Source organism: Meleagris gallopavo, chromosome 2 (genome assembly GCF_905368555.1).
Source record: "Meleagris gallopavo chromosome 2, MGAL_WU_HG_1.1, whole genome shotgun sequence".
Lineage (NCBI taxonomy): Eukaryota > Metazoa > Chordata > Aves > Galliformes > Phasianidae > Meleagris > Meleagris gallopavo.
This window is the reverse complement of record NC_139405.1, coordinates 16,954,037-16,965,118: the sequence shown is the minus strand read 5'-3', so window position 1 is coordinate 16,965,118 and position 11,082 is coordinate 16,954,037. Positions and strand designations below refer to the sequence as shown.

The window sequence follows — 11,082 nt, the reverse complement described above, 5'->3', positions numbered from 1 at the left end:
GGTATTTACTTACAACCTCTTACATTCCTGTGGAAAAATAAAAACAGATCTACACTTACATTGGTTTTAATCTATTAGAAGGTCAATATAAGCTGCAATGTATCATGTAAACAGGATACCACTCACTTTGAAAAGCTTCTGTTCTCCTGTATCTAGTGAAGTGTTTCTTCTGAGGTGTGAGCAGGAAAGGAAGAGTAAGGGAAGAAGATTAATATCTATTAAAGAAAATTTGGGCAGGATGTGCCTCAATTCATGAGGAATGTAACAGTGCATTCTTTACCACCTCCCTCCTCAAAAATGAATTACTGACCACAGCAGACCAATGAGAACATTTATGGATGTTGTCAAATATGAAATGATACACTTTTTATGAATACAAACTTCTTTTTTAATAAATCTTCTGATCATCTCTATAATGACTTATAAGAGTTGTGAAAGCCTCAGTAGCAGAGTCTAAAGACCACAATTTTAAGCACTCTAGCATTTGAAGAAGGCTGTTCAGCTCTTTTGATATAGACCCACGGTCTATAATATAATTAGTTAGCTTTGATACTATGTTAGTACTCAACTGTTTAGTGAAAATATAGTTCATGTAAGAGAGAGGAATTAATTCAAAAATAAGATAACACATTTCCCCCTAATTCATTGATACGTTGTGGACTATTAGTATTTTGTTTGTTCTGTTAATAAATGTTTTATTCTAAAGAAGTTCTGTATTATGGTAACAGTACAGTAAGCAGCGGAATTAATAGGATGTGTGGAAGCCCTAGTAACCATTCTAATAACCCCCATATGGGGGTTAACAATTGACCTGAAACTCTGATTACTTGCTAAAAGCATATCATTACCTGTTTAGTATTGGTACAGCTTTATTCTAATTCTTCTTTGCTTCACAAGAAACTCCAGACCATTTTGTACAAATACTAAGACTTTTTTTTTTTTTTTTTGCCTATGAGGATGTTATAGTAATGATATTAGAGGTGGTGACAGAACAAGTAGATGCGTACTAACTTTGGTGGTTAATCTTTGGAACATTCTATGTATATGTATTATATATACAGGGTTTTTTTATTAAGAGGAGGCAGGAACTGAGGCTGCCACCTTTCTGTAAGGAGCAGAGAGCTTAAGCATGTGCAACACATGGCAAGGTAGTAGAGGACTGCATCAAGAAACATGGGAAACATAGGTGCTAAGGTGCGAAGCACAGAAGTACCCTACCCTGGAGTTTGGATTTGAGCTAATTATGTAGTGGTCACCTCATAGTAAGTTCTTTACATGATTTCTCTTAAATAATCTAATCTAACAAGATAAAAAAAATAATCACAACTCATTTTACATCTTACTTATGTCTCAGTTCTTGGAAATCACATACCTGTTTCTCTTTTACTCTTCTCACCAGCCAGAGGCAGATGTAGGATGACAGGTGCAACAGTGCGTGTGTGGGTGGTGGTGGGGAACAGTTAAAGAAGCTAAATTTCCTTCATCTGCCATATGGATAATTTATGGCTGAATTGGGTCTGCAATCTAGCAGCTCTTGTATAAACACTCGTACCCCAGGGAAGCAGCAAAAACAAGTGCCTGGAAAGGGATAAGACATGCCCATTCTGTTTGCAGCTGCATGTAAGGCACGATTATTATATACACAGCTTAACCTCTAAGCAAGGGAATAAATATTAATTAAAAAGTACTACTATGAGATGGCATAAAGACCTTTTTTCTAATCAAAATAGAAGCTGAAAGGATTAAAAAAACTGAACGCAATTTGCCAAAGTGTTCAAAGTTGGAAAACTTACAGGAAGTAGAAGGCAAATTTAGGTACAGTTTTTACTTATCAGAACACTAGCTACAGCTGAACAACTCTGTCTGTAGTACCAGTACATACAAAATACAATGGCACCTCAACTCTTTTATCCTGCAAGGTAGGAGGAGAAACAAGAATGCAGGGTTAGGTGGAAGGAAAAAAAAGCAACAGGTAAGGAGTGAGTTCAAGAGTCACAAAAGCTGCTTAAGTCAACTTCAGATAAGATTTCCCTGATGTGCAGCTGGTAAGAGAAGCCTAAGCAAGAAACAGAAGTACTTTAAGAGCATCTTCCTAATGTGGGAAAGAAGTGTAGGTATAGGTGGGTTATGGTCAGCAACTTGCTTATGATACCTGAGTGAGCTCCAGCATTAAGAAAGAAGGCTCTCATCCAGCCTCAAAGAGCAGGTGTTCAACAACATAAATAAGCACAGAATGGGATGCAGGTGAGCAGCATGCTGAACTGCTTCAATGCACAGTCGAAAAGTGGGGGGAGATCAGAGCCAAACATCAAAAATTGGAGAGCTGCACACAGCAGTAAGAGAATTCATCTTCAACTGAGCTGTCACAAGTGATTTCTCCTATCAAGAAATAAAATGCTACAAACGTGGAAGAACTTTACAATTAACGATCAAGAAATGAACATCCCAGTGATAGTCATGTAAGTGAAGTTTAGGAAACTAAGAACTATTCATTCCAGTTATTTATTCTGTTTATTGAATTGAAAGAAAGGGAATACAAACATTTCTGTTAAGTGCTGTGCACCAACATGGAAAAAGTGTATTGTTGTTTTTTTAAAAATCCTAATAAAAACAAATCAGAAGTTAATGTAGTTCCAATTGAACAATTTGTAAAGATATGTTTAAAATACTACACATTTATAAAATAAAAAAGTTAAAACGGTGTTCTGTAAATAATTAGTAAAATGAGTGAAAATAAATACGAGACCCAAAGTTCTTATGTTTTTAATGTAATATAGCAAAGAAATTTTAACTACTTAATATAATCCGAGGAGAGTAACAAAAATCCAGAGTTTAAGAACGCAATCCTTTGAAACATTTAATATCAGTCCATAGCAAATAGTCATTACATACCAAAAGCTCTAAGTGTTAACTAGTTCCACCACAACTCCATATAAATCTTGACAACTTAGAAATCTTGAGATCAACAATAAAGTTCTTTTCTTGATCTCTACAGCTTGGTTTGTAAGTACATACATGCTTTGAGGATCCATTTTGTCCCATATGTTTTCAAGGAGCCAATAACTTTTTCCATCTGTGCCTAAAAATGTTAAGATTCGAATCTAGCACATAGACCCTAACAATGAAAGATGTTTAAGGAAAAGATGGGGCACGATGAATTTCCAATTTATAAAAATATACTGATATTAACCAAAACCTTCAGGTCAGAGGACACTTCACATACGCACGACTCAAAGTATGCAATAAAACATGACAAGTACCTAGAACATTTGGTTCTATGTCTGTTTGTGGAACACACGCACACACACACTCATACCAGATGGGAGGAACACTCTCACGGACTTCTTATTGAATCCAGATAACCTGGATCGACAAACAAAAAAAACTTGTCTACAGTTCATTTCAACAACTAGAGGCAGCTACCGCAGCAGCAGTTCAACACTGCACACTTCAATTAAGTCCACCCTGTTTAAAAAAGTGTCAGAGTTAAGAAGTTCTTTCAAAATATCTTTAAAAGTAGCAGTTTTTTTGAAATTAAGAATGGCAGCTGAAAATGGTCTCCAGCCAACGTGGAAAAGACAGGAGGAGGTAAAAAGGGTAGCTATTTATGGGAAGGATGTTCCTCAATTGTCCCAAAGAAAACAACAACAAAAAGAAAACCGTTTAGCAAATACAGGTGTGTTTTGTAGCTAAAAAAATATGGACAAACTATTGAAAGTGCATTTCTCCTCCTCCCCCTTGAGTTACAGTAGTTTGTCAGTAAATCCAGCTTTTTATCTTCATTCCTCTTTCTTTACCTCCCCATGTGGGTCTACATTTCCCCTTCAAACTACAGCTAATTGTATGAGTCCTTGTTTCCTTCTAAGGAAGCCTTCATAACTGGTTCTGGATGGGAGCGCTGCTTATCAGTGTAAGGAGATACAACTAGACACAAACTCCCAAGTATGCTGAGTTTTATTCAACATTACCTGCTTGAAGCTAAGATGAGAAGTAATTGGCAAGATCTAGGAGAGCTTTCTAGCTTGCACCTTTGCTCTAATCATAAAAATGAAGTCAGCTTTAAAGTTGAAGAACTTGAGAAAATACGGAGAATTTGAAACGAAGGTGTCATGTCCCCCTACTACTCCACCCACCCAAACAAGGACAAATCTAGCATCACTGCTTGTTTTCCCTTTTGTGCTCCATTGTGCCTTGAAAATTACTTACCTGAACAGCTAACGAGCATTCAGATAACAAAATGCTTCAGCTTTCTTTTTTTAAAAGTTCTGCCTTGACAATTACCTGTGGCTCCTGCAAAAATTTTAAGCTAAGAGCTTACCAAACAAAGTTAGGAAAGAGTAGTACACTCTTACAGTATTTTCCTCTCTAAAACTGTTCACCAGAAAGACAGTGTTTGTTGCAGGTGTGTGGTTGTTCCAGCCTGACTCCAGCCTACAAACATTTTTAAGCACATGGAAATCAACGTGTTGCAAATGAGCAAGCTTGTTTTTTTTCCCCCCCACCATAGTCTCATTTTATCATCTGTGCACAAAAAGTATTGGTACTTTTCAATTGACACATTGTGAATACATGACATGTGAGAAACAGTCTGGGTTTCTCTTTAACTGCCAGGTTAGATTGGTTCCCACTACCACTGGATCTGTAGCACAACTTTACTGTGGGACCAAGTACTGTGGTAAAACTAAGATTACACTCTCCTTTCTCTCATCTCTGCACACTACATGGCATAAGCAGACATCTATGCAATATGGTGGAATTGACATTGAAAAGAATGCCATCTATACGATAAAGGAGCCTTCCTTTATGTTGCATATTTGTACCACAAAACTAAATTAAAGCAGAGATATCAGAACACATTTCTACCTAACTTGCTTCTGAATACCTGAAGTGTTCTTTAGAGGTACATACCTATTCCAGAAGATGTCAGATTTTGGAAGAAGCACTAGGTTCCAATTTTTACTTACAATGCATTGCAGCAGAAAGTAGAAATCAGCTTATACGTACCCACATATAGCTTGTACCAGGTAAGGAGTCTCACTTTGGTTTAGGTACTGCTAACCACGTGAAAAATGCCTTCTGAAATGCATGTGAGACTTTCAGTCTAAACTCGAGACTTTGATCCTTCAACACCTGCCTGAAGTTCCCACTGAAGTCCAATGAGTATGAGGTAAGCAAGTAGTGCCAGACTGTTGTACGAGGCATGCAAACCAGAACTGTTCTCTCTCCCCTTTACTCTCCCTAAGTAACAGTTCATTTAAAAATCAGAGCTTCAGAGTATGACAAAACAGGGGTAACCTCTAAAGATTCATGTGCTACCATTGCTTATGAATTACACCATGTTTTGAAGATGTAAAACGCTGTTTTTAGTGTGGGTTTGTTTTTTGTTTTAAACCAGAAGTTAGGTTTACTAAAAACTGATCTTAGGAAAACCTTCTGTTTCCCTGCAATATCAGTGCCACAGCAGAAAGACTGATTAATCTTATGCTGTCCAACTAGCAACAGAAACAGCTCCTCTAAAATGAGAGAATGGGAGAGGAACTGATTTGTAGTCTTCAGTTTACATACATACTTCCCAGAACTTATGGGAATGGTAATTACTATCCCAGCAATTCACCTTAAGACAAATGAACTAAACTGAAGATAAGAATGTTAAGTTCCTACTTCATTTTGGAGGTATTGAACGTGAGTATATCAGATTCAGAGCTGGTTTCAATGAGATTATCAGAATCTTAAGTCATCTTGGAGATTACACACAGAGCAAGGAAAAAAACAACCAACAAGCCAACCCACCCAATTACTGGAATCTTAAAAAGAAAAATCTGACCTGCTGAACTGCACTTCATTTTTCTTGGGAAGGAAAAAAAAAAAAAAAGGACTATTTATGTTAAGCACCACATTCCCATTCATCAAAGTGGCTACATGCTCTTCCCAGGAACTCAGGCAAACCTTCCCTCACCCTTCTTCCATACATGACTAATGTCACTAGATTATTGTGGATCTTGTAAGTTCACACTTCCATTCACATTGTCCATGGTGGCATGCCCTCTCATGCTCCCTCATTACTTCAGAGCACTAACAACACTACCATTCTACCCAAGGTGGGAAAGGAAATCCAGTGCCATCCCACAAGGAATTTGTGTGTAGTGCAGAAGCATAGAGATGCCAGGCCATCTGTTTATTTAAAAAAAAAAAAAAATTATAAATGTCTCTTTTTGCTAAACATGGCATATTAGTGGAACTGTTCCAAAAAGCGTTAACGTGTTCACAGCACCAGCTTGCAACAAGGTCCAGGAGAGACTTTTAAGCCTGCAAACTTAGAAGTATATTCTCAAAGTCTAAAGATCTTTGTTTACCAAATAATAAAGAAAGTTTTCCATTGCAAAACAAGTTATCTATGATTTGAATGTTAATTACTTCTACAAAATGTTGACTTTGCAAATAAAGGATTCAGCACATTCTTCTGTTGAGGTTTACCTTTTATCAGTATTGTTGCATATATTTATATAACTAAAAAAAAAAAAGACCTTGTCTTGTTTAAGCTCTTAATCTCCTGGTGTACTCTGAACACTTCTTTGTTTCCCTAAATAATACAATTTATCTTTTCATATGGACAGTGAGTTTCTCCTTCTGAAACAAGCTTCGCTGCCTACGTAAAGCTCCTTGCAGCCACTGCTTTTGATTGGGTGTCAAGACACTCTGGAAGAGCATCAGTGATACCACATTCCACATTTCTTCTTGCACTGGTTTAATTCCAAATGTATACAAATGAAGTCATTTTAATCCTATAAATAATTTATTTTTAAAAAATTGTGCTGTTAACCCCTTTGCAGGGCAACGAGCTATGTGAAAAGTACAAAACTTTTTGTCAAATGTGATATTGAGAGTGCTTTTGACATAGTTCATTGGTTTATCTCAATTTATATATACTGCGCAACGGGCAAGGCTAGAATCCATGAACCAAGCTGCAAAGATCTCAAGCTAAGTAAGGCGGAGAGATTTGAGAAACAAGAGAAGGAAATACTTTCCTATCCAATGTATACTCTTCAGACTAAAGCACTCTTTCTATCAAGCCTTCTAAACTCTTAAATAAAGTGTTCCAAACAAGCATTTAAACTTCATTACACAGAAGAGCAACAAGAACAGTAGCCTGCCAGACAAAAAGGCAGGAGGGAAAAATATATACTGAGTTCAATGGTTAGCCTGAATGTAGCACAGTTCTTCACAACCGATGGGGGGTAATTTCAACACGGTGTCCAACAACGTTCTAACGACGTGCTTCATCTTGACTGGTTACTATGAAGCAAGGTGGTAAATGTTTGGCCCCAACCGGGCTTCAGAAATGGTTCTTTTTCATGACGAGCATGTCTGTCCAGCTATCAATCATGTTTGTTTGCACCAAATCCCAAGCCATTTAAAATACGACTAATTAAGTTAAACTGAAGTCGTCTGCTCCAAATTCGCCATCAACTATCCATGCTACTGCATTCCTCTGAGCAAAAACAAAAACACAAGAGAAAAAAATCAAACCTTGAAGATCTTATCAACAGTTAGCATTTCTATAATTACATTACATAAATACACTGTGTTAAGTTTTACTAAGCATGCATAGTAATACTAGAACTTATAATGCAACTAAATCCCATAGTAAAAATTAGCAGTTTTAGGTATCATCACTCAATATCTAAACTTAGCACGTTAGCTGTTGGTACATGAAAATTGCCTCTTGCAAAAGAGACCATAGAACAGAATCACCAACGTTGGAAAAGACCTTTAAGATCATCCAGACCAACCATCCAGCTATCATCAATATTTCCCACTAGCCCATGTCCCTCAGTACAACATCTAAACCTTTCTGGAACACCTCCAGGGATGGTGACTCCACGACCTCCCTGGGCAGCCTGTTCAATGAAGTACATATATTTACTTTCAAGTTCCAGGGGACTGTGCTAATTACAAAGCTGTCTGTCATCCATTTAAAGTTCCCAAGTTGCTGGAGACATGTTCTGTGCACCTACACTTCTTGTAGATTACTGCTATGAGAAATCCAGTTTTTATCATTTCTATTTTTAATAGACTTTAATAAATCATTTACTGGAGAAACTGAGAAAGTAAGTAGGCAGGTAATTGGGAGAAAACAAAAATCCAAATACAAGTGAAGCAAGCTGGAGCATAGGCTCCAAGTCCCTGTGTGTTACGTTCAAGATGTTAAAAATGAGACTGGCAAGGGTGGTCCGCCTAGTCCAGTACTAGAAATAGTTAGAAAGCATAGGAAGGGGGAAAGGAGATGATCCTTAGTCTTAACATCCTTCCAACTTCCAGCCACTTTCACCTGAGGAACATTATGATCTACACGTGTTTACTTATCTGCTCACACTTAATGGATTTCTCTTTGATTACTTTGTTTGGTTCCCCTTGAAGTAACATCCACACTCAGCACACCAATACAAGACAACTTAAAAGACAGAAGTCTACAAGCTGCACAACAATCCTCTACTTTTCATCTTGCTAATAATTCTGAGGAGTAGGTAAGATGGGTTGGGAGGACATGCATTTTGACAGTGAAAAAAGTTACACTTATTTAACATGTGGCTCTCCCCAAGACACAGATAATGTCTGATGATCAGGAATGAATCAACCGTGTACAGCTTGTAGGGTGCAAAAATTTCACACTCTCCAGGTTCAGGAGAATACTTTCGTAAGCATTGTAATAGCATGATATTTGCTCAGAATGCATTATTTAAATGTTAATGACATCACATGCACTTCAAGCACTACGGGCAATGTTTAAGAAATCTATACAAGTTAGTTAATGTAATAGTGAGGTCTCAGTGACACCACAGTCTTCTGTGTGCCATGTGAGAAATGTGAGCATCATCTTGGAAACGCTTCTTCACAGCACAGAAAACCCACTGAGGCAGTTCATAGCAATTAGAAAACAGGCGCACACACACACACACCACACACACACACACACACACACACACACACACACACTCACCTTCAATATCCTGGTTGTCTACAAAAGGCGCTGGTCCCCATATTCTAACAGTGCCATCATCAGAGGCGCTGGCCATCATGGATGGAATCTGCGGGTTCCAGCTCACACAGTTAACAGTACGTGTGTGCCCTGTCAGCTCCGCAATTGGCAGCTCGCTACGCTTGTGCCAAATATATACTTTGTGATCTAAAGAAAACGTGCATTAAAGAAAAAACGTGAGAAACATTGCTCTACACAGATCAGTTTGTTATGTTATATTTAGCAGCAATTCCATGCAAGCTCTCAGCAATTACAAAGACATGAGCATTCTTATAAAACCTGCATCTGTTGAATGGGCAACAGCACTAAATTTTTTTCTTCTGAAAGCGATCAAAAGAGCATCGGCAAAGATCTTCCACTGAGGGCATGCTGCTTCCTTTTAAGCCTCACAGGAAAAACAAGTGACTATAATGCAAATAAGCCACTATATAGATAAAAAACAAGCTGAGCTACTTTCTCTTAAGACTATATAGTTGTAATCTTATTCAAAGGGAACATTCACATTATTACTAGTTGTTTTTTTAAACAATCATATTTACAGATTGGTACATGATTATAAATCACAAATACTAGAATATTTACAACCACCACGTTACTATACACTAGATAAGATCACAGCTCTGCAGTTAATGGAATAAATTTTGCTACTAGAGACTTAGCAATATTCCACTTACTGTCTCAAATTACAAGCTATTTCTGCTTTTGACAACAATTCATTCTTGAGTTGCATTCAAGTACAAATAGATGCAATAAACAATCCTGCAGATCTTATTTTGTGAAAGGAAGCTTTTAATTCTTTGTTGCAACATAGAACAAGAAAAAGTGAAATGGTCAAACACTCCACTGCAATTTTTTAATGTTTTGTTTTATAACCAACCACACTTAGGACTAAGCATTTTTTTTTTCCTCCCAACAGTAGATTAGCAGCCTTTAACAAACGTGTGGGTTGATCTTGGTAGGTAAGCCTTTGGAATATTCCAAATAGAGCTATTTGAACTGAACAAGCATTATTGGCATTACAAAAACATTAAGTCCTAACACATTGACTTGAGGTATTTTAATCTGTTTGGAAGGTTTTAATGCATAAATCACTCTGAAGAGTTAGCAAACAAAACAATCCTTCTCTACTCCTCTTCCCAATCCCCTACAAAACAAACTTGCTTTCTGACCTACCTGCTAGAACAGCATCACGGAATCACGTGATAACTCAAATGTCTTCTGCTGAACCAGCTCATTTGAGTACAACACCTTTACACACACTTGTATTAATGCAAATGTTCTGGTTGTTTTCAGGAGACTACACATCCACACTATTCATCAAATAACACAATTCACTCTCTGCTTAAATACTGGACACGCAAGCCTCTGCTGTCTGGGAGAATCAAAGCCTAAACACAAACCAGTATTTTGGTGCCTGTCAGAATGCCTGCATTTTATTTTAGAAAAAACACATTAGCTAGAGTAAGGCAGCAGTCAATTTCCCTCTCAGAAAGAGACCTTTGTTTTCTTCCTACTGATTAAAGTGTTAGGAAAAAAAGGTCTACCTAGCTGACAGGGCAACCACCTAAGCATAAGAGGTTATGACAATGTAATCCATTACATTTTTGTTTCATTGTTTTGCTTTGTTTGTTTAAACAGAGAGTTTTTGTCAGTAGCCACATTTGCAACAATTACAAATTGTGCAGAGGCAATAGCCTCAGGTAGTCCAAATCTAAATAAGGTGCCATAAGCTTCTACCAGTGCTGAGTAGTTTACAGACGATGAAAACAGGGAACTTGTTGATCCATAGAGGTTCACACTGGATTGGAGATGCTGACCTTCAGTCAGTATCATCTACCAGCGGGCCTTGTCAAAGAACAAGATTTTAGATGTATTTGCTGTTTTCTAAAAGAGGATATTAGTAATGTCCTGGTCCTATTTCCTAACATAGGAGAGTTACACAGCAATTATATTTCAAGTGTAATCCTTAGCCCCGCATGTAACCTGTGTGGGAGGTGATGGCACTACATCAGCGACAGAACTGAATCAATTCAAGATACAAACCA

General features: G+C 37.5%; 1 protein-coding gene across 2 annotated transcripts in view; it reads right to left on the bottom strand.

Moving 5' to 3' along the window:
• Window positions 1–2,492: 2,492 nt before the first annotated feature.
• Window positions 2,493–11,082, bottom strand: part of WDR26 (WD repeat domain 26) — a 32,672-nt gene continuing 24,082 nt past the window's right edge. For both annotated transcript variants that reach the window (XM_085219154.1, XM_085219155.1), the window contains 2 exons: window positions 8,999–9,184; window positions 2,493–7,489 (listed from right to left, as the gene is read on the bottom strand). In XM_085219154.1, the coding sequence (XP_085075280.1) occupies window positions 7,464–7,489; window positions 8,999–9,184 (212 nt within the window). In that variant the 3' untranslated portion in view covers window positions 2,493–7,463. The remainder of the gene's footprint in view (window positions 7,490–8,998; window positions 9,185–11,082) is intronic.